The sequence below is a fragment of the Paramacrobiotus metropolitanus genome, unplaced genomic scaffold (genome assembly GCF_019649055.1).
Source record: "Paramacrobiotus metropolitanus isolate TYO unplaced genomic scaffold, Prichtersi_v1.0 Parri_scaffold0000017, whole genome shotgun sequence".
NCBI classification, from domain to species: domain Eukaryota; kingdom Metazoa; phylum Tardigrada; class Eutardigrada; order Parachela; family Macrobiotidae; genus Paramacrobiotus; species Paramacrobiotus metropolitanus.
In genome coordinates, this window is record NW_026570237.1 from 1,009,767 (window position 1) to 1,037,500 (window position 27,734).

Here is a 27,734-nt window from a genome sequence, read left to right on the forward strand (position 1 = left end):
TTAAATATTTAACTCACTGCTACTGCACGTACGAACACACGGTCACAATTGAAAAATAATCGCCGTGTGTGTTTTACGATTTGTGTCCAGCAGGCAGCAGCTGAGCCAAAACTGGCTTTCGTAGAATACGGTACAACCACACATGCCAGCAGCGCGCGTTGCTCTTCTTCATCGGGTTTTGCTGTCTATTCAGAGCTGTATGTTTGACCAATATTACCCACACTCGACACACGTCAGTGTGATTTGTAAAGACAATGATCTCGCTGGTTTCACTTTTTTCTGCCGAGCGATATGGATGTTTATGATGCGGCCAGCTGCGTTTTGTCTGCGTGTTTGGCCGAAGCTGTATTATTGACGCGATCATAAACTCCGTCAACTTGCACTGCGCATTGATCAATGCCGGGATTATTTGCGTAATGTTAGAGTTTTGTCTCAAGTGTGGTCATTACGCCGGGTGCTGTTTTATTCGGGTGGAAAATTAAATTATGCGGATATTCATGATCGAGGTGTAACAGCACCGACAGCGTCGCTTGTCATCGATTTTTTAAAGCGATTTGTTATAACAGCGACACGGATTACATTATAATCAAAAATTTATTTATCGCTTGTTTGTCCACTTATCATCGTCATGATGCAACATGTAAAAAAAATATAAATTTGGACTACCTAATATATTTTAAGGAAGCGATTACAACTGAACAGTCAAAGCCAGTTTGCTTTTTATTTCGTGCCACTGCTCTACGATTTGCGTTGGGAATTATATTTCGAATTTTGTTAGCAAACGCGTTTTATCTAATTCACCATGCACATCTTCACGTGGCGCAAACGTAAAAAAGTCTTCCACCCGAACGGCGAGCTCAACTGGAACATTCTACTCCCCTCGTCCAGCGCCATGCCGGAGCGGAAGAGCGTCAGCTCGCCGCAGCTGAGCATCCACGACATCAACCAACTGCAGTGTCCCCGCCCGGAGAGCGGGAGCCCGTACTTCCTGCCCACGCGGCAACTGCGTCCCTCCTTCAGCCACCTGTTGACTACTTCGCCCGCGACAACGCTGGAGGAATCCCCGGTATCCTCGCCGCTGGGAGAGACAGCCACGGTCGGGTGTGTGTTGAGCACTTTCCAAACGGATGCCCCGATTAGCGGTAATCCGGCTACGGTGTCAGCCAAGCGCGTCCGATCAGATTGGTCAGTGTGGTATGGAAATAGCGGCAGTGTGCGCAGCTGCAGCAGCAGCAGTGGACAGGATAAGACGCCGTATGCGCGCTGCTCGAGTGCGGCGGAGTCGCTCATCAGAGAGAGTCCAGCTGATGGAGCGCCGGGTAAAAAAAAGAAATGTAAGTCAAGTGGCCTGGGCTATAATGGCTAAACAGTGTGTAATGGTAGATTGAGGTTTTTCGGTAAATGGTGGAAATTCTGTAAAGGGGTTATTTGATCTGCGGTCAACGGTTGTTCGTTCTTTGATTGTGCATTGTTGGTGTGGAAAACACAAGGAGGAAACTTTGCCGGTATATGATTATATTATATGCTTTTAATTATCTTCTTCGGTAACAGTAGATCGGCAACCAAAATATTTTCCTTTACATTAATGTTAAAAATTTAAATGAAATAATTGTATATTGCACTGCCTGTATGCTTAAACTTAAATTAAACTTATTTTCTGCAATTTGAAAAAAAGCATCCTAAGCTGATAGAATTATTTAGTCGCAGATATCAGGATCAGTTTGAGACTCTGCATTAAACGAGAAACAACCATTTAAGCTTTTTTACAAAAAAAGTTTAAGTTTGTGTATTAAATTTGTCTTTTGAAATCTTTATTCTGTCTAGCGTTGCTTTTCAACTGGATGGGAGAGGCTTGTAACGATGCCGTTTCACTACGATTGCACGTTGCTAGTCACGTACAAATTACAATGAAATAATAATACCTTTTTTATTACAGATTAAATTATGGGTTCGCAATATTTCAAAATGATACGAATTTTGATAAAAAAATTTAACAATTTCAGTTTCCCGCTTTTACCATTTGATCGAACTTGTTTCGATAAACTTGATCTGATATGTGCGCGTAATTAAAGTGTGCGTGCTTGTCCGCAATGATTTGCTAATTATGGGAAAACAATGTCGCTTGATGCATGTCATTAATTATCGTTCGATCCACTTGGTTGCATATTAAATGCTGTTTTACTGGCCGCTTTCTGAATGGATGTTTATTGCTGCTGACTTAATTTAAATCTGGCAGTTTTGATTTTCGGCACGCATCACCACCTGTTGCATCATAAACCCAAATCAACGATGCCATATATTTTTCCCCCCTGAAAGTGATTGATGCCGTTTAAAGACGCTTTTGCACCGCAATTTATGTGGCGTGTTTTTTCGCTGGTAATACAATCACATCACATGTGATGACAACAATTGATTATTGTTAGCTGTCGGTGTGTTGGCCGCTGCCGAAAGACGAAATAACGGTATAATCAGTAGCCGGTTGGCCGATGCGGCTTCTGTCGCGGCACTGGTCAGCGCTGTACGCTGCTTCAATGGTAATTGCCCCATACAGACCATGCTGACTCAAGTGTGACTTTTAGTGATAAATTATTTCCGGTGACCGCGAAAAAAAATTTCTCCGCCGGTTATGTGTGTGTACGTCAACTTCTAATGCGTTGACTTTTATGTAACGTTTTTGTAAGTGACAGATTAGATTGTCAGTACACTGAATACAGTAGAAGAGTTTTTTCTAACTTTATTTTTGGTCGGTCTTGCGGCAGAAGCAGCTGCTTCTATATTTTATCTGCAATATGAAGTTATGCCTATTGAAACATTACACGCGGAATAGAAAGAAGAAAAAACGTAAGTTAATTGTACGCCTCAAAGGTTCGTAAGAAAATTTGTTCGGTATTATTAATTAAAAATTAATGAAATACTAGTTGTTGATGACTTACTAATGTATCAAATTTTAAATTAATTAATATTAACTTTATACTGCTTTTTATTATGTTTATCAAATGTTGTAATACTAAACGGTTTATCTAGACTTTTCTTATTAAACCGGAAGATTGGCTCGAAATCAGTGTGAAATATGGTGAAATATGGTTGCCGGCTAATCGGACATATGGCATAATTATATTAGACGATTGCCGGTGTAAAGTCACCACTTTTTTGCGCTTCTGTGGTTGTACGATGAGGGTGGTTTCTCGTTGAATTTCTCATAAGATGTTCTGCGATATCCGGTGCTGCACGGGTAGATAGTGCAATTTTTCATTTTTTCCCCTGACAATCGGAGTTTGAGCAGCGGTGTATTGTCGGTCAAGATGTTCTCAAGTATATGACACTTAAGAAATTTTGTTTACCGCCGGGCCAAGACATGGACTGATGTGCATAACATTTAAACTTACAAGTGTACAGTAGAAGCGATCCATGGCGAAATTCTGACAGGATCGTTTATGTTGTGGTTTAGGTGCTATTCACTATGTAAAGTGCAACCGATTACGCTGGCTAATCGGATTATTCCACAACATTCCTGATAGCCGATCAGCCGCTTACAGAATCTTTATGGATGAGAAATTCTCAATGCACATCGCTGTGACTAGCAAACTGCGATGCCGCTTCTGACTTTTACACACTGCAGCATATAATTATTAAATTACTGTCTGTACGCAGTACGTAGACTTTTAAAAATATAATTTTGAATTGGAGAATGAACTGACAAAAGCTCGGAAAATGATAAAACCAGTTTTTTATGCTATCGAAAATAACTGTCATTTACTTTTTTGCCATAATTAAATTTTATGGACATTTTCCTCAATTTCGATGGAGTGCTATGATCAGATTTACAGTTATTTAAATACATAATATGTGTGTGTCATCAATATGGGCACTTGGGAAATATGAAAATTTCAAAACATTTTTTCTGTTTTAATGAGTTTTTCTTACAGTGGGCAGTTAGTTCATACATTATAACCAGTTCATACAATCATTATAACGAGTACTATGCGAGTGTACAAATACTACAGTATGCGAGTTTACACGGTAGATTAATCGTTTCACCTTTTATAATTTTTCCTTTTTTATTTCACTTTGAGCACATTGATTAATGTCAGGCAGTACAGTAGAGGAAAGAGGAGTATTGCGGTGATAATCGGTGAATGTCGTAGTGTAGTGGCATGATTCCAAAACTTTAGCGGAAGAAGCAGGTTAATCCTAGCTGGCAAGAGTAACAGATAATATTGTACTTTGTATAACTGATATGCTGCCGTGCATACCATGCACCTGTAGCAAATTTTTAAGCAACTTTGCCCGGGCAATAAATTTTGATGATAATACACGTATACAAGGGTGTAATTATTTTATTAACTGGTTTGTTATTCGGTTACCTTTATTTCACTCTATTATGCTTTCCTAAGTCTTCTTGAACGTGAATTTTGCCGGTATTCCGTTTTCTGATACCTTGACTGAATAATTATTAATTAATTTGTTAATTTATTTGGCAGTCTCCTCTCCGAAACGGTTGTCCTGCCCGGTCATAACCCCCATCTACTCCGACGAATCCTCCACCCCGCCCTCCCCCACCTACGACCTGGTCCCGGTGACCCTCTCCCGTTCCCCGGGAGAGAAACTGGGCCTGGGCTTATCCATCCAAACCCAGCCGGACCACGACACCGTCGACTACGTCCTGATTCGCGCCGCTCCAAACGACACCACCGTCCAACCCGACGACGAGATCCTGGTGGTCAACGGCGTGGATCTGCGGACACTCCGGCGTGCCGAGTGTGTGGAGCTGTTCAAGAATGTACCGCAGCGGTTGAGCATGGTGGTGCGGCGGACGAAGAAGACACCGGCGGAAGTAGGGCGGAACGCCATTAGTACTGCATCACCGACGCACTCGTTTACCGGCACAATGGACAGCGGCGGAGGTGGGGGGCCCGGTTGGAGTGGGATGCACAAAGGGAGGAAGGTGCGCCGGCCCAGTGAACCGCCTCCGCCGCCGCCTCCGCTGCAGGGTACGGAGGATGAGGAGGGGATGTATCGGGAAGAGCAGTACGAGAATATCTATGGTTAGTGTGATAATAAGGACGGGTCATCGAAAAGTTCCACACCTTTACAGTTTTTTTTTCCAATATTTTTAAAAAAATCAAGTCTAATCGAAGACATGCTTTTTAAGCTATTATAATTGCACTGTACACAGGACTCGTACCTCGTAAATGAGTACCCTTTACTCTTTAGGATATACCTATAATATCTATGTGTTCTTTGTCGGCTTTACGAGGCACTAGCTAAGCGACAGTTTGTCATGCATTTCTTTTCGATATAATGCTGAATCCCACGTTGTTCATTTTTTGACATGTTAATTGCAAGAATACCGTGCATTTCGGTAAAGTTTAGTAGTAAATATCACCGCCTGCTGTAATTAGTTTTTATTAGCTAAAAATTTTGGCCTTGATCCAATTTCAGTATTTCGGTGCTCCTGTCGTATTTTTTATTCAGCCTACTAATTATTTTTTCTGCGATTTACTGAAATATCAAGTGTAAATAATTGCCCTTCTCTTCTTTTTGCCATGAAAATCTCAAGTACAGTGCCGTGCACCTTTATTGTACTACGAATCAGGTATTGTGTTTATGAATCACTAGCGAAACTACACATCTGCAAGTGAACATAGTAGTGAGATGGCGAAAACGCCGTCTGGAAGTATGGTTATTTCTTGTACGATCACATGAAGATTTCGATGCAAGTGATATTATATTTAACTTTAGTATTGTCGACGTTTACAATGTTACTGTTTTTTGTAAATATCTGCTTTGCACTCTTCTGAAACATAGCGTTTATTCCATGCGTGGGGAACTCTTTTAGAACCCTTTTAAAACTCTCTAGTTATGCAGCTGGTACGGCCGCGCTCGTCCGCTGATATACTTCTACAGCTAAAACCGCACCAAATATGTCATGAAATTTTGAACTAATTTTTCTCAATTTGTAGACCTCCCGTACAGTGACCAGCAGTGTCCTTCGGAGCGGGAATACCATAGCATTCCGGATCTGGATGCCCTGACCCACACAAGTTCCTACACTTCGTCTTGTGATAAGCACAACGCTCAACAGTATAAACAAAGCGGTAATTCAATGTTGGGATAACCTAGTTAAAATTTAAAAATTATGATAATAACTGGAATGTGATAATGACGGCACAGAATCGCTATCTGCGATTTCGCAGCTTCCACTCAAGTTTTATTATGCGCATCATACTAATCTGCACTAAGTACTTCGTGCGCAATTTTCTGTCCACTTTGTGAAGGTTAATTGTAGACTCGTAGTGTAATGGATGTTCGCTATTACATATATTATGTCCGCTGTTCGGTGTGCTTGTATACAGACATATCGGAAAACACTAAAACAGTTGAAAAGCATCGATTTTTGGAATTTTTGATAGCACTAGAAGCTCAGGAATATTAGTTCTAGAAGGACATTTAACTTTGTCCGGCTGCTATGACAGATTACGACAGTAATTTCACGTTCCGCGCCTCGACACCAGCCGACGAAAAGGTCATCATCCCGGATGACCACAGCCACGACTCGGCACTGACCACCTCGTCCGGATCATCGCGGTCAAGCGATTTCAGTGTAAAACAATCCTGTCGTGATAGATTATATCAGTCTCCATTAATTTTCACAGAACGGTTGGTAATGCTTGCAGCGCACAGAGATCAACGAAGGCTTCCGGGTGTCACGGTCAGATAGCGCCAGCCAGTGTTCATACGATCCGGAATGCGATGAAGAGTCCTTGTACTGTGACACGGTGCTGTTGCGGCAGGCGATACATCCACCGGACACGGTTATGGAGGAACATTCGACACCGGGCGGAAAGGGCAAGGAGAACTGCGGAGTCGAATACACTAACAGGTCGGTTGCGGAAATACCAAATTAAAAGCACCGGAAATGCTTTTTCGATGATTTCTTCGGTGTACGTTAGCACGACAATCAAGTTTTTTTTATCCCAGATTCACTCCTTAATGCCTATTCCAGGACCAGCAATATACGGCGAAGCTAATGATCTAGCTCTAACTAAAAATTATTTCGTTTCTAGCATAATAAACGACAACAACAAATTTATACATGCGCAGATATTTATTTACCTTGGGTTTGTAGCTTAGTGGCACTTTCGTTAAAAAACAAGACACGTGGTTATTGTGCCAGTTATAATCGAGAATCGCGAAAAGCCAAGAGATTGTTTTTTCATAACACGTAGACTGCATATCCACATAGTATAAAAATATAAAAATATTTATGTTCTGTATGTACGTTATTACCATACAAGGTGGCTAGGAATGTTTGTGCAACTGTTCATGCAGCAATATATTCCCATCCTTTTCCAGCTTATGTTTTCCGTTGTAATTGATTCATTTTTCCTGTCGGTTTTTCAGTAATGCCAGTAAAAATTTTTGCATTGCATTATGTGCTGTGATTTTTGTGAACATCTTTCGTTATCCCAAAATTTATTCGCACCAGAATTTTTTGCGAAAAGAGGGAAGTGTTTTCCGCGATTGCGTACACTTGCAGCGTGACCTGATACTGCAAATTAATAATATTTGATTGTTCATGTTGTGATGCGCTGTTAACAACGTAAACGGTTCAAATTAATATGTTTTTTTTGGAACTTGAATCTCGGTTTTGCAAAAAAGGTGTCAGTAATTACTCAGTCAAGAAGCCTAATGCACAGCCACAAGTCAATTTTGGCATTATTACCTGCTCGGGAAAATGCCACTTTTCTACAAAATTTCCGAATATTTGATAATATTAGCAGGTATCGTAGTAGAACTATCAGCGCAGATGGGAAGGAAACTGTACATCTTCATTTTGGTTATTAAATTATCAGCATATTTTTCAAGGGAACCGTGTAGAACAGTATTTAGTACCTTACAAATTGCAGTTATAACTAATGCACGATTTCTTACAGTGTACGCACAATTTTCGGTGAATAGACGCTGCTGGAAGATGTTAACAGCTGCTCACCGCCGACATTATACGCACATAAACAGTAAACCGGCTTTGTTTTCACTCCGTTACGTACACGTAAAAAAATTCTGTATTGGTGTGTATAATCTGAAATTCTTATATGGCTTTCTGGTAAAGCTTCTCCAAATTGTGCTGTAATTGTTCAGCGTCGCGTCCAGTAGAAACCGGTGCGATTTACGTACATAAAAGGCTATATAAAAAGACTCCCTGTGGTTTTCTCACGTTTCTGTTATTTTTCAGACCCCCTTTACGATCCACCGACACGAATGCCTTAACACCCGAAAACCTGTTATTACAAAAACACAAACTCCGGCACATCGCGCATCCGAGCGTTTCACTTAACCTTGACCGGGCACCTCCGCTCCCTTCCCAAATAATGACCGCGACTTCTCCGGCGGAACCGCCGTTGCTCAAAGACTTCATCCTGGCCTGCGACGATCTCCCCGAAAGCTCCGTGGACGCGGAATTGTCCGACAGTGACGGAAGTGGCGGGAAAAAAGTGGTGACCTTTGCACCCGGTTCCCCGGAGACCGTGGGCGGGCCGGTGCGGACAAAATCCCCCGCCAAGCTGATCGACGGCGCCATGTACCGCGCGTATTTGGGGCTAAAGGGCCGTAAGAAGGAGAAGAAACGGGATACTCCGGGTGACGCCAGCGGGACGACGGCGGCGAAGATTCGGAGTATCCTCAAGACGGGCCACAGTGCCGAGATGGAGGAGAATCGACAGGTGGGACAGAATTTACTCACATACGGTACTAAAATAAAATAAATCTTAGTAAATCATATCATAAATAAATTAAATCATGACCTTTAATTTATTAAATTATGTGTTAAATTAAATCGCAATATGTTGATACACATTTAATTATAAATTAAATTGATTGTATGTGTAATTGACGGCGCTCTCGGGACCTGCAGCGCTCACTATCGGAAAGAACATTGTAGAGTAATGGCTTATGATGTTGTAATCGTCCTGGGTTCATATTACTCGTAGTTCGAGCTCCACTATACAAATGTATCCGTTCAAAGCGCGTGACGAATAACGAAAATTAATTGTGGTTGTTTTTTTCTACCTATCTGTATACAAGTCCATTTTAAGCCATCGTGACCGTCGTTTGTTATCGTTTTTTCATCCCAAAGATAAGTCACAATACACAAAAATAAAGGGCTCCTTATAAAATAGAGGTGCAAAAATATTGTAGGGTTTGATCATTTTTTTTACCAATTTACAGACAATTATTTTTACCGCGGCAGCATGCTGCATAATTCAGTACAAAATTCCAACGGTTTAGTAAAGTTTTTGTTCCTTATTCAGCACACTATGATCGCCCATTTCGAAGAACATACGCAGAATAAAAAAATACAACCTTGTCTAGGAAAAATCGTTTTTATTATGCCGTTGAAACTGTTTACGGGTAAGCCTGATTTCTGCGCATCAGGTAGATCAGTGGCGTCCGCGGACGCAACAAACGGTGACTAATTTCCGGCTGGTGAACAGAGCATGGTGAGATTTTTCTGTTTGCTCAGACCATCTTGAACTTCTTCAGCGGCACACGCCGGTGTAAGATAACCTAATAAATTAAACATTACGCCAGCATTTAACGGTCATTTATAAAGCACTGCATTGTGAATTGGCCGACTCCGGTTTACGCCGAATGAGTTTGTCGCCGTTCACGATGGAATCGATGATATGAACGTAGATCGTTGTGATGTTAATCAGCTTGTGTAATTACGTCATTTAAATAAATAACATGAAATTATGATTAAAGGAAAGATGCGTTCGTGCATGTTACACAAATGGATGGAACATCTGACTGAAAACAAAACCAAAATTTTCAGATCGGCAGTTGAATTTGTTTATTTTCCAATATTGACAAACTCATTGTTTAACAGAATTTAGTTATTTTTTATTCAATAGGGCAACAATTCTTATACTGAAATAAATACTAAGCTAATAAATGGGATGGAATCGAAAAAAAAGAGATGCTGATAATTAAGTAATCCGGAATCACAGCGACCATTTAGCGAATTTTGATGTTATGGATGAATAAAAATAATACAAATATTGCCTTGCAACAGTTCTCACATACGTGCGTGTATAACGTTTAGCGACGTTGGAAGCGGTATAGCACAGGAGAACATTGGTTTAACCCAAGCTTCCCACTGTTCTACGATATTCACCGCATATTAGAGCATTTTGCAGTGATGTCGCTATATCGCTTCATGTGAAAGCGCAATAATTGAAAATCTGGTGTAATTAACTCACTGGACAATTTTTCCTTGACCATGAGGGTTTTTTGAATGTAACCGAGGATTAAAAAATAATTTCCGGAGCACTACGTTGTAGCAATTTTTCTGAATAAAAAACGATGATAAATTATAAATCTCCGTACGAAAAACAGTCAAGTTGTCAATCATAAAAAACCAGTCGTACCGAATTCACCGACGCGTACACGTTGAGACAATGGACAGATCCCATTGGACGTGGATGCAGTTGCACGCGCGTTAAGGTTGAGCGGCGGGGGCGTTTAAGTGCTGGGTACAATACATTATACATCTATTCGCATTTCGCGGTACACGGTAGTGCGCTGGTATATAGACACAGACTGGATAATCCCGCGGTGTTGGCCGTGGGGATTAAGGATTGTCGTTGAATAAAAACAAACGCATGTGTATTGTCCGGCAGAGTGGTCAAGATGCCAGCGGACAAACCGGCAACAAACTCATTAACACCGCCACGGATGCTGATCACACAGTACAGCCGGCACTCGATACCGTTGGTGCGGCAGCGGATTATACGGCAGCCGTCGCGCTGCATCATCGGCAAATAGATGATCGCGGGGATGGGAATGCGGTGTTGCTGCTACCGTCGCCGTTGCTCGTCGCCCGACTACACCGATCGCCACTGTCTGGTATGTGGGGAATGCTGTAAGCCGTTGTTCTCCGAAGGGGAATCTATCCACTTTTTGTAACTGGATATTTCTATATATGCTATTAGCTATATGACCTTGGATATACGTGCATCTGCAACTGGTGCTTTTTTTTATTTTAACGTATCCATTTGTTCGCTTATTGGGATTTTCCTTACATAAAACGCTGCCCAGGTTTGTGCGAGCTTGCATTGGTGCGGAATTTATTACGGATTTATATCGGCGAAAACGTCCATCCTTCTCTGGAATTTTAAATGCACTTTTATACATTTACTCGTCAACTTTAACTCATTTGAAATAATTGAATTTTGAGGCATTAAGTTGAGGCGTTTTAGATAATTTGACAAAACTTATTTTATACTTTTGAAACTGAGAATTTGTTGCACTATAGTGACTGAGCTTTTTCGGATTTAGTTGACTGTGCTTTTAAATAATTTTACAAAATTTATTTGATATATTTTCAATTTTGCAGTTTTTAGCGTGGCATTAATTGGACTTTTAGCAGTATGTATGCCGATTAAGCTGACTTTCTCAAGGCTTTATTTCACGATTCTTCTTTAAACTTTAAAATTCACTGCTTTAAACTTAGATCAAGAGGTGATTAACTTTACAAAATTTGTTTGATTTATTCGAGAATATTTCGTTTGTTCTTGGAACTTCTATAGCAAGATAATATTTTTAATTTCCATTAAGCTGGTTGGTTTCACTATCCTGTTTATTTAAACTTGCAGTTTATTTTCTAATAACGTATCAGTTACTTGATTCCGTATAGCCAATACAATCGTTTTATATGCCTTTATCTTGTGGTTTCGCTGGAAATTAAACTGTCCGATATACTTACCTTGCCGACACGATATTAGCATAAAGTTTACTTAACCCTTATCAGCCGCGGATGGTGTGTTGATTCTATGCCCGTTTGATATATTCTCAACAGATGTTCACTTGGACATAACGCCAAAACCAACATCACACAGCAGCCGATCGCCCTTAACGAAACCTGCCAGTGTTCCTAACGTTAACCATTACGCGGGACAACTGGATCTCTCCCAGTTGTTGTCGCCGGTTGCGTGTAAAAAGAATTGTGCTGATGAATTACCGGCAATTGCCAGTCATGGATTAGCTCATTGTGCGCTGACTAACGAGGATGCGCCTTTAAAAGCGGAGTGTGCGGTGCTTGCCGGGCATCACTCTGTTGACGTGTTACAGCGGGATAGTGTTGATTTTTTTGATAAAGCCTGGTGGAAGGTATCGGACAAGGCAGTGGGAATCGCGGAGAAGGATCTTCCGGAAGGTCAAACGCCGACATTTCCGGTGCATCGGAGTGGGGACGACGGGTAGGTTAAATTAGGTTAAACGTATGCGGTGATGCTAAGGTTGAGGATTGACAGTGTTCGACATGCTTTCCGGTGTGCGCTGTAAAACCACACCACATTGTAAGATTAGTCTTTCGAGAACGGTATTTTTTGAGAATTTTTTGATAATTAATTTGTGCTTAAGTAATTTTCTTAATTTGGGTTATAATAAATTTGCGCAAAGTATACAACTTACTAAATTTGAATGTACTGTATATTAATTTTGTTTGAACTTGTTTCTGTAAAATATATTTTCTGATAGACATAAAGTAAAAGTATTTAAGTTATACTCATTTAGAAGACAGTAGTTTGTAAAATGAAACGCGTGTCTCGGATTAGCTGTTGGAAACTTCATGGAATCTGTTTAATTCTCGTCGTAATACGAGTACGTACTCTACCCTAGTATGGCTGCATTGTAGGACAGTGGCATCGCGTTGACTGAAGCATCTTCGCGATTAATGTACTGCGATCGTGCAGAGTACTGTACAAGCACTTCAGTCTGTAAATGCGAATCGAAATCGATAAGGATAATTCTGTATTTCTAATATGATAACGTTTTTTTTGTTAATGATAATATTTTTCGTACCATGCGTTTCAGTATTTTATTTATAAGAAACAATGCTTTTTATACGAGCAATATTGTGATAAGTATTTGTTACTGGAAAGCTTTAAAGCAAAATGCGCTGCATTCAGTAGGGTACGTGAATACAAAGGCGGCAACAAACCGTGCTTTCCATAATACGGCAGCCATCCATACGGTTGTCATACGAATTCCCCCGAATACTGTTATGTTATATGTAAAATTAATGCCAAAAAACACGAAACACTGGGAATGACAACTTGTTTATTGCCCCTGCTATGAATAATACATTTCCGTGTGAGGCATTAATGACTGTCTGTGTAAAAATAAACTGGACCTGCAACTGTGAAACATCATTACACATTCGTAGACGTTGCACGTGTAACACACCGCTTATTCAAAGCCGGTAGAGTGAACCTTAACCCCTGGGAGATTACTCAATTTAAATCAACATTTAGCAACACTGTTCTTACGTTAGAATAACAGTAAATATTTGATTTAATTCCGTTGAATTAGCTACAGCGTTCAATATCACATCCTGATAAACAAACGTCTATTACTGCATTAACAGTATGAATTCTTAAAGCGTTCATATTTTAATTAGCCGTCTTGTCAGCTTACGATAGCATAACTGGATTAACCAAAAACTTCGAAAATACGAGTACAAATAATTTATAATACGTAATGTTTATTTGATATGATGTATTTTCAGCGGTTAAGAATAGAATAATAATTAAGTATTACGTTGTGTACGATAGAAATACAGTCTATGAAAATTTACGCAATGCAGCCTTTTTTTTGTCGCGGTGTGTATAATTCGTGTACGAATACCGGCATTCTCGCACACAGAAGAGAAATACATAAAAATAACGCTCTATGTACAGCGTACACCGCGCGTGATTTTACTTGCACGCCGATCAGCATTAAAATGCACGTTTATGCCGTAACCAAGCGGAAACAATGTCCGAGGAATTATGTATATGTTTCAGCGTTATTAATCCGCCAGACCACCCGTCTCCTCCCGCGCAGTCCACCGGTGAAGGCCACCACCACGCAGACATTCCACCGCCGTCCAGTGACCTTTCCCCCGTATCGGCCGACCGGCCCCGCCCCGGCTTCATCGGGCCCAAACCCGTCGTCCCGCCCAAGCCGAAATTCCTTTCCCGTCTCACGCCGGCCAACAAAAGTGTTAACAGTCCCCACGGTAGTGTCAAGACAAACACCGATAACACCGTCTCTCCCGCTGACACAGCAATGTACCAACAATCAGACGCTCCGTACAACAACACAGCCCACCTTAACGGTCCACTTGTCCTAAACAATAGCCACTCGCATACGCCGGTACCCAGTATATACCCGGCATTGCACACATTACACACTGACACTATACAGCCACAGCTGTTGCCGCCGCCTCCGTGCTTTCCACATGACTCAACCGCAGTGCACCCATTAAATCCGTCACCCGCACGAGAACACGCTGCTGTTGAATTACTCGCTACAAAAAATCATTTGCATCGTGCCACATACGTTGAACTACTCGACACCGATCACACGGAATTTCTCACCAGCAGCATGACGGAATTAATTGATTTCTCCATGGACACCCACCCTCCCCTGCCGCCTCCGCCGGACTTTGCGCTGAGCAGCGAGATGACCCTCCTGGACTTATCCGCCGACTTCCTCCCGGCCTTTCCCACGGGCCCCGCCCAGTCCGACTTCCCGGTGTACCTGGAGGCCATGCGGGAGAGCACCGACTCCGGCAACTACCCGGACGCCGGCACCATCGTCTCCGACACCTCGCAGATCATCTCTGCCGACGACTCCACCTCCCTGTCGGTGTCGACCACCTCCGACACCTCCGATCTGGAGGACAACTTCTCCCTGGCGTTGCGCCGGGATTCGTCCAGTTCCTCCGAGCAGGAAGGGCATCCGCATGATATCGAGATCCTGCATATGAACTGGGATATCGGGCTGAAGGTCATGTTGGACCGGAAGGGCCGGTGTGTGGTCAAGGAGATCTCCCGGACGTCGCCGTTGGGGCGACTGGGGAATATCCGGCCGGGGGATTATCTTCAGAAGATCAACGGGCAGAGTCTGATGGGGATGGGCGAGAGCGAGGTGTCCACACTGATCCGGGCGCTCCCGCGGGGGTTGGTGCAGATGACCGTCGTTAGTGGAATCGGAGAAGGCCACCGAAGGGATTCCGTGGAGACGGTCGAGACGTCGGAAAGACGGGATAGCTTAGTCACTTTGGATAGCACTTATTCAGGTAAGAAATTTTGGAAAAAATGAGGCTTTATTAGTCAAAATAAACCGCAAAAGTTATTAATCCTTAGCATTTTCTACTGTGGTTTTATTATACATTTTACGATAGTTTCTAAAATTGTTTATTATTTTTATTTGTGCATATAAGTATTTTAATTTTTGCAAACTGCAGCATTTGATAATAGATTTAATATTTTTAAATTCTGTGCAAATTAGTCAGTTTTAAATTGAAATTGCCCACGCCTAAAATTTCGTTGGAAGGCCGGTTGATTTTCTGGCTGTTTAATATGTAGATAAAAAATCAGCGTGAGTGCATTTAATTGTGTCTGTCAGTAACGGTCTACTAAGCGCTCCTTTAATTGCCCGTTGAACACTGCCGACGTTTAAGTGTGAGAAATGCGCGGCGATGATGATGTGAACGCGTACTTAATTATGCCTTCGTTTTTACATGATGCGCTAATCGTTTATTAAGTATTTTGCGATCACTTAGTCCGATTTTGAAACAGCAGCGCCCGTTGTGAAAAGCCGACACTGCTCTTTAATTGTACGATTGTATAAGTGTCCATAAGTTTGGCAGATCTACGATTAACTGCAAATCAGAACATAATTACCGCTGCAATGTCAGCAACTTAACATAACTATCTTGCATATATAAATTATGAAAGCTGGTATTGAATGAAAGTTTTGTTTTTCAAATGTGTTACACATTTTGAACATTTCCATTATGTACTCGTTTGCGGGTATTACTAAATCGATACACATGATTGTAGTAATCGCTGTAATATTAAATTCCGACAACCAGGTTTGACAGGAAATACTTCGCTAAAAATTTTCAACTCGTTATAGTACTAAGATCAACCACCCGAAAATACGATATTTTCTGTTTAAAAGCGTACGCACTGAGTTTAATTTACGAAAACACTGAATTTAATTTACGAAACACTGAATTTACGAAAACAGAATTTAATGATGACGTCATATATATGTTGCACGTTATTATAGACTGCCAAACAGTTAAAAAATATTATTTGAAAACTGAGACCGAAAGCATAATTATCAAAGTGATGATAAATCTATTGTACCAATTTGTACGTGGATACATGCAGAAACGGTCGAACCTATGTTCCGGGATATTCCGTTTGCCGATTCACTACGAAACACCAATATCTTATAACAGTACCACAGTTGCTGACGAGATTCAGTGTCTCATATCTATATTATAAAAACTGATAAAATAAACGGTTAGGGAAATTCGTCTGATAATGACTATCTGTTGCATGTAAATATGCCAATGCCTGAAAATAATTGATTTTATACGCTGTGTAAACGGGTGCAGATTAATTTTCGTCTGCATAAGAGGCATTTTAATTATAATACGCGCGCGCGTTGTAAACGTACAACTGGGTGGTGACCTTATGTACAGCGTATTGTGCACGTTTTCGTAATATTCATCCCGGTTGAAAAAAAACCGCTTTGAACTTCACCGCATTCTGTGCACAGCGTTGATGTTGTAACTGTTATTTATTCGAGCAGATCCAGCTGTAAATCGCTGAGTTATCACGAAGATTCTTCTTAATAATCAAAAACATAAACACCACTCGTCAATCCAGTTGAATCGGTCTGCTTATTTTACCGGTTAAGTATCTGTTTCATTTGTCCCACAGAAAGTAACCGTTTCACAATTTGCTTTTTCTCGGTTTTCTCCCGGATATCTTGCTCACTTTTTTCCAGTCTGACAGCAATAAAATCATTGAATTTCAAGTGATATTTTATTAGTAAAAGGGGTCAGGTTCGTGATGATGCCGTGCGGGTTTTACTGCCATGGTGGCAGATTTCGCCGGCAATTGGACTTTTAAGTTTGGTTTTCCATTGCTCATTGTCGACTGTAGAATAACAGCGTATTTAACCGTTAAATAAACTAACAACATATACGTGTTTGATAAGTAAGTAAATGTGCAAAGGAAAAGTCCGTGTTCTTCCGGGATCAGGTTACAGTTCCATGTTGATTTAGAGATTTTTCTTGAATTGAATCTGACTGATAACGTTGTGCGGGTAACGATATCCGACTGAATAAATACCCGTAATTTATTGGTTTGATATGAAAAAATTCGGGAGATCTTTTTAAAATTTACAGTAGAAGTATCAACAATTTTTGTCGAATACAAGTGCAAGGAGTGAAATGTTGCTTATGCAGCATTACTGAGAGCGAACTACTAAGTTTATTAAGCAACAAAAATAGGAAATTTAACAGGCTACAGAATACCGTAATTAATTTAGCTTCTGTTTATTAATTTAATAATTAATTTAATATGCCGGGATCCACTTCAACGGCATGTTGATTGTTTTATACATTTGACACTCTGGTGTTTAGACGCGACCTACCAGACACCAAGCGGTCAGTTCTGTTCATGAAAAAAATAAATGACTGCACGCTTTGTCTTTATAATGTGGCCTTAACACAAGCGTTTTCATTAATTACATGCAGCGAACTGTCATGGGCAAAGATGATAAATCGCTGAAACAATTTAGGATTAACCTGGGCACATTACCATTGTAATTTTTTTGTTTTTGATATCTTGTCAGACGTTGAACTGTATGCAGTGGCCTTGGAAAAATCCCCTACCAATAATAATAATTTACTACATCGTTAAACTTACCGCAGTGTTTTAGATAAATTAGAATAGACCGGAATGTGATAATACCGGAAATTTTTTCGGTTTTGTAATGATTTTACGCATGTATAAATAATTTTATATCAAACATTAAACTGTTTTAAAACTCGTACAGCACGAGTATTAAAGTACAGTGTCTACAGTACGTACGTGTGTACGGTTCACCGCACTCAACAGGTGGCAACGAGAGCGAGCTGCATCTTCGCTGAAGGTTCACCGCTTCACCGGTAGAGCCATCGTACAAAAAGCGTACGAGTTCTCTACTGCACCGGCACACATCACAAAAAACCCCATTAATAACGCATCTTATCGCCCAAATCCGTGTTTAATCCGGCCAATAAATTCTCCGCGGACCAGCTTGTACGACCAGTGCAGTGTATCATTAAGAGGGTGTGGCCAGCGATGAGGCGCTTTCATGCGCATCCGTCAGTCAAACGCTGGCCACTGTGCAATGCAATGCAGTGTGTGTGCTGTGCCGTTTTTCCATGGCAAATCGCAAACAGTAGCGTGCATTCAATCAGGCCAACATTTTTGCATTTTCCATTAAGACGATACGCAGCATCTTTTTTTACCATCGTCTAGCCTTCCCCCATCTGGCATTTTAAGTTTTCCTGCGTTTCCTAGGCGGAGAAGAGACCGCGATCCACAGTGTGTCGCCCAACCAGGAAACGACACGCAGCGACGCCATTTTGGGACCAGGTCAGTTTGTCGTCTGACGCTCTTCGACTTTCTCATGTAGTCGCTAGTTTGGGAGGTTTTCGTCATTTTTAAAGTGTTTAACGGGGAGATGGTGGTCGTAGAATGAAGATGGATCGATTGTGACAGGGTAGATTAATTGCTAATTGATCGACTGGGTTTGTTGTCGCGTAACACGGCCGAGAGTCGCTCGTCGCATTAATTTGGCGACCAGTGCAAGTCAAGCGTTAATTTCCACTTCAATCAGATTTCTCTCGACCGTCAGCATGTTCGCCCACTTGGACACTTGATAACGCGCGCTGCTCAACAGCGACATCGATAGCTGATGATGCGCGAGGGAGTTGCGAATTATAGTTTTTCTCCTGCAGAAAATGATGGGTTTTTTCGTCCAGAGTAAATTTGTCAATATAGGTTAATTGGCGTATTTTGCTATTGGTGCATTTTTCCTATAAAACATTCCAATGCATAGCAGATATTGATCGAGAGAGAGAGAGAAATGTCAACATTTGCGAGTTTTTTGGCTGACACAGAAGGCAAATATTGATTAGGGCCTGCGTGTGGGCCGCATACTATGCATTAAAAGTGGCAATATGGATGAGAAGTGAGTGTTGCAGTGTGTGATGCAACCTGTTGATGGCGGCATCAATTCTAATGTGCTGCAGTAATGCGTTTTTTCTTTCCTTGTATCTGTTGCGTGCGAATGCAGTGGAATGCATGTGTGCGTGAGGGAAAATTAATGGCAGACATATGCTAGTGTTGTGTTGTCCAATTCGCCGTAAAGGGCCGGTTCCTTAAGGTTGTCGGTCAGTCTTTTTTCACATTGGACGTAATTGAACACTGTCACGAACAATGGAGTTCAGCACGTCTGCGCCGGTGTTGTTGTGGATGTAATGCCGCATCGTTCACACGTCACGGTGGTCTTGGGAAAATACTGGCGTGTTGATCGTTGCCACGGCGGTGTTATGCTTTAAGGTTTTTGGAAAACATCAATAGAAAAATTCAGGATTAAACTGGTTTTCTCCCGAATTATTGTTTTAAAATTTTTTATATTAATTGGAAAATGCAGTTAAAAAATGCACTTTAAAAAACAGCAGAATTACAATTCGATTTTTTTCTTGTTTATTTTAGAAAGGGGTTTTACAAAATTGAAAAATTTACGTTTGATATATCACAGAATTGACAATTTGCCTAAATAAATTAAGCAAAAAGTTAGGAAACAAAAGGAAAACTGCGGAAATATTAAATAATTGGGCCCCAGTATTTTTCTTTTACGTTTTATAAAACGATTTAGCGTTGACCTGTAAATGAAAAATAAAAAGAAAGGGGCGGAAACGTTAAATATGTCGACACAGAATTATTTTCTTTCTTGTGCCAGTTTGAAAAGCTTTTAGCTGTGGATCTGCGTTAATGTTTAGCTTTTCTCGGTCATATTCAAATTTTTGTTAACCATTTGAATGGAGTTCGGAATTCCAATTTTTTTTCCACTGGAGTTCATCATTCGGTGTGAAATGCAGCAGGTGGTTGAGCGTTTAGGGGCTTTTAAAATTCTCTTCCCTAATGCACAATGTACATTACATCTGGCGCGGAGAGGATCATAAAGATAAAAGTTGACCGGTTTACAGCTCTTGGATAATGTAGTACAAATAGGGCAATAAATTTGGTGGATGTGTATGGTGGTGTGTGTGTGAGTGTGTGATTGCAAAATCGCTGACGAAAGAGCGTTTATATTGATTGTTACCGGTGTTTGAGAATGGAAAGAGCACACAACACTATGAGAGAATGCTTTTAATTGACTTGCAGTCTACTTTTCTGCTTACAAACGCCGATACCGAAAATTGTTGCGATGGTGTGCAGCACTATAGTGCAGATGCCGCGCCGGATGTGTAGCGTGATTGATAACACCGAGCTGCAGGTCTGTGTGTGTGATGTGATGGAAAGCAAGATGCAGCTGTTTGCAAAGATGTGAACTTTGCTGCTGATTTGACGCAATCCGTCAGTTTTTATTAAGTGCCTCCCCTCTTTCTCTCTCGACGCTCGCAGTGCACAGATAGCGCCGGGGCCGCTAAAAGAAATAAATCATCCTCTTATGTAAACCTTAACCTGTTGTACAAGTATACAGTACCGGTTGTTGCCGATGAGAAATTACAGCATGAGAGTTTGTTGGTCTAAGCATTAAGTAGTAAACCTAAAAGCACCCATCACTTTTCTGAAGAATCATTTTGGATTTTCTTCTGGCAGTTTTAAATTCATTAATTCTCGGGTTTTTTGTCGGAAGGAATTCGTGAAAAACCAAATTCGCACATGATGACAGCTGCTGTATTCGTGGTCATTTTTTATAAAGCGGCATTTGTTTTTAAATTTTTTCGGTCCAAAATTATTATAGGAGAATTAAATTTTTTAACTCAATTCTTTTGGAGTTGTTCGGTTTAAAAGATTAAAATTTCCAAGGGAATTCACGAGATCGTCTTCGATCGTGAGAGCGACCAGCGGGAAGATGGTTTTTTTGTGGCCTAATTGCATTTGCAGTTGGCACTTAGTTGCGCCACCTGCGGAGACTGGGAGGTTTTGTTTATAAACACAATCGCTTGCCGCATGCGTAATGGAGCTGCGGTGTAATGCGCAACTCGCATTGTTTAAGGAAACCTTGTTCTTTTCATATGCATATCTCGTTATTGAGGTCATGCCGCAGTGAGAACTCCGCTGACCACTTATTAGTCCTTCCGGCTCCGTTGTCTCGTTAAGCAGCAGTGTGCAGAAATGGACTGTGATGGTCGCACGTTATAGTTAAAAAAATTCTAATGTCGTTGTAACTTGTAAGTAATCTTCGAATTATTTTTTATACAATTTCATATGCAGTATAAGCTCTGGGTGCAAATGCTTGAAATTTACCTTGCGCCACTGTGCTACAATATTTGGCAGTCGTACTTCTAAATTGTCCTACGCTGTGTGAACTGTGAACTTGAGATGACAGTAAATTAGTAATAATTACAGTAGATTACATGTTGCCATCTGAGATCCCTTGATCAAATTTTACAAGAATTAACCTGAATTATTTTGTGCTGTATAGAGTATCATTTAACGATAATTTGATTTCCTTAGGTTAGCGAATAAGACATTACCATTAACCATTATTAGTGCGTTGCGCACGTAGGTACAAATTGTAATATTAGTCAACAGCGTAATGCCATCGCAGCACATTCTTTCCAATAACAGTAATCACCAAAAAAGGCCAGAGCCAGCATGATTCACCGGTGATACTGTGTTTGATTGGATGAGCGTTTTGTATAACAAACAATCTTACAATGACACACCGACAGACAAACAAGCACATATTGTCGCCGATGCCGAATCAGTTTTTATTCGAGTGCGAATTAATATTCGCCTAACCGCAGCTGTTTTGTACCTATATCTTTCCCCTGGAAATCGGATCGATTGGTTTATTACTGTGGTTAACTTTCTGAAGAGGATCAGGCATTGTGCGGTTATTCAAGGTGTGAAATTGTGTGTGATTGTGAGTGGACAGGCGGTAACAGATATAATTTGCGGCAATTTTTGAGTTCGAACGATAATTGGATGGTTGAGCTGACTTATGTGTGAAAAATGAAATCGGATATGTTGTCTGTTGTCACCAATATTCCAATTACAATGGAAGGTAATTTATTCCGGCATACATTTTCTTCTTTTCCAGTTCACTGGGTTTGCTCTTGCAATCACTGATGTCACTGCGAAAAAATTAACTGGAATAAAAGCATTTGATGAAGGCAATTTGACGCTTTTTAATTTTTAATTTATACCGAAACAGACATATAATTTATTTATTAAAAAGATTCTGGGGATTAGCGCCGTACTTTCAGCCAGTACGAAGTATCTTTCGTTCCAGCTGAAAAAATGTGAAAATACGATTTCGTTTTATGATTTAATGTTGCATAAATGGTTGTGCAATGCGCAATTTGCAGTCCGGTTGGCTTTCCCCAATGGTCGGATTGTGAAAGAGTAGTAAAGTAGTGGCATGACAATGGACCTGCTAATTATTAACTGTTTATTAAGTGTCAGCTTGGTTGCACACCGATTTGTTTACCCTATCCCAACATGCGTATTGTATGCGACAATGAAACGGAGTGTGATATGGTTATTGTCCTCGAAGTCTACCGTAAGATTGTGTTTTTTGGAACTTCCGGTTAATTAATGCCTGATTAATCTGAATCGGGTTGATCCGCTGTTGATCTTTTCAGCTATATTCTGAACTTGTTGATTTTCTTGCGTGTTGAGTGTTGACATTTGTTTTCATAAGATTTTATATTATACAGATTTCTGAAGTATTTTAATATTTATTGGTTAGTTACTTTGGTATTTATCCTAATATTTATAGATTTATATTTATTTAGTTTTAGTATTTCTTTTCTAATATGTATTTACTAGTATTTTAGCGTTTATTGGCTTATTACTGGTTAGCTGTTTTGCTGGAGTTTCCACTGCCGACTGATTAGGTGCATGCATGTTCATTTCGGGATTTGTATCTCGCATCCAGTTTGTTCGCTACAAGATTTCATGCAGTTAAGCAGGCATTTAATTAATGCATTTGTTTTTTTGCAGATCCGGATACATTTTACAATTCCTCCACTGACCACTTGGCATCCAGTCAGCTGATCGCCACCCCCGACATGGCCTCCCGCCATTCGTACGCCTACTCCCGCGACGTCCACTACGGCGTGACCCGCACGGTGCAGCCCAGCGTGCAGTCATCCAGCATCATCGAGCCCGTCGCCCGCACGGAGGTGACGCGCGCCCGCTCCATGCACGTCAACGAGCCGGCAGAGTTCATCGTCAAAATCCAGAAGGAGCCGGGACTTGATAATAATTTCCAGTCGCGCGGGCTGGCGGCACTGCGCCAGCACAGTAATTCCTTCCACTATGATCCGCCGACGGAGCCGACGTTTGATCTACAAGAGGAAGAATCCGCAGGGTCCTTTCGACGAAATGGGAATCACGCCAATGGAAATGGACACGGCGGTGCGGTGGCACCGGTGCCGTTAAAAATGGAGCAATATGAGCGGGTATGTACAGTGTACACGTGTCACCATGAGTTCGTTTTATGATAAAATTTCAAAAAAATTATTAAAAATAAAAGATCATCAGATTAGATTATAAAGTAAAAGATCATCAGATTAGATTATAAAGTATAAAACTACATTTTTTTGTATTTTTTACAATGATGTTTCTATAACTTGAAGGACCTTGATCGTGTATTGCCACTGTACTACGAAGCTTAGCCCAAAGTCGAATGTCGCAATCTATTCAACTTAGCTTTGAGGACCAGTTCAAAAATTCGAGATTTAAATTGATTGAATCACTAAACAGCTGTACTTCTACGATCTTCGATAATTATCGATTCACTGAAAATTGTGAGCTCATACTTTGATGCTCGATGTCGCTTTCAGAAAATATCGAGCGATAAAACCGGCAGCGTAGTTGATCCCTACAAGATCGGCCGGGAGCTGATTTCCGATGACTTCAAAAAGAAACGCGAACGCTTCCTCGGCGGCTCCTTCGAAGCCGACCAGACGAAAGGCATCACAAAGGTCAACGGCGTGGCTCCCGGGGCGTCCACTATCGCCGACCGGCGCAGTCGCTTCGCCGCCAACGACACAAAATCTCTCCAGAGCCCAACTGCTCCCAAAACATCGTTCACAACCCAGAAATCCATCGAAAAGCCATCACCAGCCCCAATGGACCGCCAGACATCCCAGAAATCCTTCGACCACACCCCCTCGACGAACGGCAGCCGCACGATGCCGCCGGTGATCAACCGGCCCTCTGTGCTGCAACAACCGACGGCCACGCCCCCCATCACGCAGTCCAACCGTTCGTGGGGCCGCGATCGCAACCGGAGCTCCTCCATCAGCTCCGTGGAGAGTCTGAGCAACAACTCGATTCATTCGTTCTCCAGCAGCGATCCATCGCGCCAGGAAGCGGTGTCGGAACGCCGCGTGTCCATCCGCGAGAAGGCGGCGGACACCTCGTTGGACCGGGGACGCATCAGTCCGGCGCAGTTGTCGCGGCAGCTGGCCAAGAAGGAAGTGAGTGCCAGTCACACGGCGCTCAATTCCGCCGGGACAGGCGGGAAGTTTGCGGAAGCATTGGCGCGCTATACGGCCAAGACAGGACATGAAGAAGGGGGACGGCGGGGCAGCAAGCCGCTGATCATCCCGGTGGCCAATAAGAGCGTGATGAGTAAGGCCAGTCTGTTTGAGCAGAAGAGCCAGGAGGGCGGTCCGGTGGCCCCGCCGGCGCCGTTGAGCGGCAGTAAAGCGCGCTCGGTCAGCCAGAGCAGTCTGCCGGGGAGTGGCGCGCAGCGGGAGTGGAGTGGCGGACGGAATGGGAAGGTGTCACTGCAGACCCAGTTAGAGGAAGAAGGTAGGCGACCGGTGCAAACTGTTTCTTTTCTTTAACTGGATGATTTATTACCGCAAATGGGTAGTGTTAATGATTTTCCAGTTGGTTTTGTGGTGTTTAAATCAGATGTGTCATCGTTGCAGTTTATATGAAAGTTACATTACGATCAAATAAATGGCTGACAGTATTGTTCAAAAATTTTTATTAAAAAGATAAATTTCAACGTTTTGAAACTGCTAGTACGTTGTTTGAGATTTACAGAGTTTTCTCGTTAAGCATAGTTTTTAGTGTACGAATTAGCGGTTCAGTTAGAGCCATCTCACTACGTCGCCTCGTACATTCAGTTCATACTTCATAGGTAGCAACATCCACGTTTAAGCAGTAGAAAGATTCGCAACGTTTTAGCGGTATTGTTCGTTTCGCAAACGGTTTCCCGTTAGGATAAACTGCTTCTGAAGAGTTTTGACGACTAGCGTTTTATCTTTTTAGTCACTTGTAAAAACGTTACATATCGCAGAATTTTACGTTTTCATTGTGGCATTATATTTTTATAAACCGAAATTAGGAGTACACGTATACGATATATGTACGATGTGCGAATATTTTTATAAACCGAAACCGGAACTACAAATATATGTATACAGTACGAAAAAGAAATAGGCTTACGTCATTATTATTAGTGTTAACGTTGAATAACTGCATTCAGAAATCCCAAGCTGGCGAAAACCGACAAAACCCGACATGGTGACCCCGGAGCCCACCCACAACGAGATCCCCTACACCCCGCGCCGCTCCCAGCTCCAGGAACCCCCCGCCGAACCCATCCACCGCCAGTCACCGACAGTCGTCCGCACCGTGCGGGACTCGGGCGTCTCTTCCAGCAACTCCAGCGTCGGGGACTCTCCGCCCCCGCCGGCCTCCCCGGAACACAAAGCCCCCAGCCGTCTCTCTGTCAACTACAGCGGCCGTCATCGCGGCATCGAGGAACTGGAGGATCTGCCGCACCCGACGGAGGACTTCCTGCAGCCCACCCCGCCACCGCCGCCCCTCCCGGCCACCCCGGCGCCGCTGGCCCTGGGCGCCATCGGGGCGCAGGTGGCCGCGGTGCAGTCGGCGCCGATGCGGGCGGCCGAGGTGGCGAAAAAGAGCCGCTCGACCAGTCGCGAACGGACGGAGAACGGGGTGGCGGTCAGCAAGGAAGGTGTGATAGGTGGTGGTGGAGAGGAGAATGGACAGGAGCAGATGGTGGAGATGGGACGCCGGCTGTTGGGGCCGGAGGGGAAGGACTGTGATGTGGTGTTGGTGACGCTGAACCGCCCGGATGGGAATAGCGGCGGCGGAGTGGGCGTCGTGCTGACGGGTGGAGCTGATTCGGAGAACAATCAGATCAAGGTGAACCGGAAGATCATTCAATCCATCAAATAATTACTTTGCAAAACATTTTAGTATTTTAAAATTCTTACATGAAGCTAAAATTTTTTATACCTAATCACACTCCACGCAGTAAATAGACCAGTAAATATTTACATTGCTCCATATGGTGCAAATTTAAAATAAATTAAAATGTTAATAATTTTAATCACCATCGATCCGAAACAAATTAAGCCTGACCGGCCCTTAAGGAAGTAATAATTTTTAAACACACATGAAAATTTAACGGTCATTTGTCAAATAATGTGCCTGCGCTTGTACTTATAATTTTTATGGTTATTAACTAGAGATAATATGGCATACAAATTTACCTTGGTTTTTTTCTCTAAATTTTGTGTTTTTAACTTTATGCAGACGAGACACGTACAAATTCTTCCACGGTATGATGGCAATGTTTCACTCTGTGCAAGTGTAACTGGATGATGTGAAACTAGCGGAAATAGCAACGTTAACGTAGAATAATTATCAGGAAAGCCAAAAATAATTGTGAGTTTTCTTGCGCAGGTCAACAAAGTGATCACGCATTCGCTGGCGCATCGCGACGGGCGCATCCAGCCGGGTGACCGGCTCCTGCTGATCAACGGCCAGCCCTGCACCAACATGACGCACCGCCAGGCGCTGGACGTGCTCAAGGCGCCGGCCGCGCAGGTGTCGCTGGTGCTGGCCCGCAACAACTGAACGGACCAATTAAAAACGCTGGATGCGATGGAATCCTGTACTGCTGCGTCGCTTTCACTTTGGTTGCCTTGATTCACATAAATAAATTACCACAATCTATCCGGATACGAGAGGGGATCGGGTCAAATGGAAGTAGTTGTTTTTTTTATAGTTTTCCTTTTATTTCAATTTTGTCATATTGTGTCGAGACGAGTCGGCTCTGTACTAGATGATTAGTTTATTATGGTATAATACTGGTAATTTTTTTCTTTTTGTCATTGGCGTATTTTCAGAAGTTCCCGTAGCATAATCGGCCTTTTTGCTTGTGCTGCGAAGTGCGATATACTGGGCGAAGTTTTTAATTAGTTTTTTTGTGCGTTTGCTAACTGTTGTATTCGATGCCGCCTTGCTGTGCTGTTTGTGTCTTTATAAGATGCTTTTTTTCTGTAGCTTATAGATGTAAATAAATAAGTGTCGGTGTTTCTGTAAGCTGTGTTTAACTATGTATTCGCTCCGTAGTCCGTAGGAAGTACCCGTATCGATGATCAAGTCCAGCGCACGGTGTCAATTTTTTCCCCAGAAAGTTTATTGCCAAGAACGGTTATCAACAATTTTGCACAAAATAATTTTTTATTAATGTGTTGAAAGCGTTCGACGCGTTCAACGAATCATAAGCAGCAAAACAGTCCAGATGGTACGAAACCAGATGGTATGGTACGTGCAGCTCAACTGTCTATAACGAATCATGCTGCTGCGAATTGC

At 42.0% G+C, this 27,734-nt stretch overlaps 1 protein-coding gene across 1 annotated transcript; it reads left to right on the top strand.

Annotated features, from left to right (window-relative positions):
* Positions 1-294: 294 nt before the first annotated feature.
* Positions 295-27,453, top strand: LOC129585561 (uncharacterized). The gene is made up of 14 exons (XM_055478279.1): positions 295-1,334; positions 4,482-5,045; positions 5,964-6,098; positions 6,477-6,604; positions 6,678-6,883; positions 8,237-8,723; positions 10,683-10,908; positions 11,861-12,260; positions 13,848-15,127; positions 18,420-18,494; positions 23,085-23,545; positions 23,930-24,905; positions 25,591-26,276; positions 26,820-27,453. The coding sequence occupies exons 1-14, from the start codon at positions 803-805 to the stop codon at positions 26,991-26,993; spliced, it is 6,330 nt and encodes a 2,109-aa protein (XP_055334254.1). The 5' UTR covers positions 295-802; the 3' UTR covers positions 26,994-27,453.
* The last annotated feature ends 281 nt before the right edge of the window (positions 27,454-27,734 follow it).

Coding starts and splice junctions, on each gene's coding strand:
- LOC129585561 (XM_055478279.1), top strand. CDS start 803: ATGCACATCTTCACGTGGCGCAAACGTAAAAAAGTCTTCCACCCGAAC. Junction 6,605..6,677: donor CGCGGTCAAGCGATTTCAGT/GTAAAACAATCC, acceptor TAATGCTTGCAG/CGCACAGAGATCAACGAAGG. Junction 8,724..10,682: donor AGATGGAGGAGAATCGACAG/GTGGGACAGAAT, acceptor ATTGTCCGGCAG/AGTGGTCAAGATGCCAGCGG.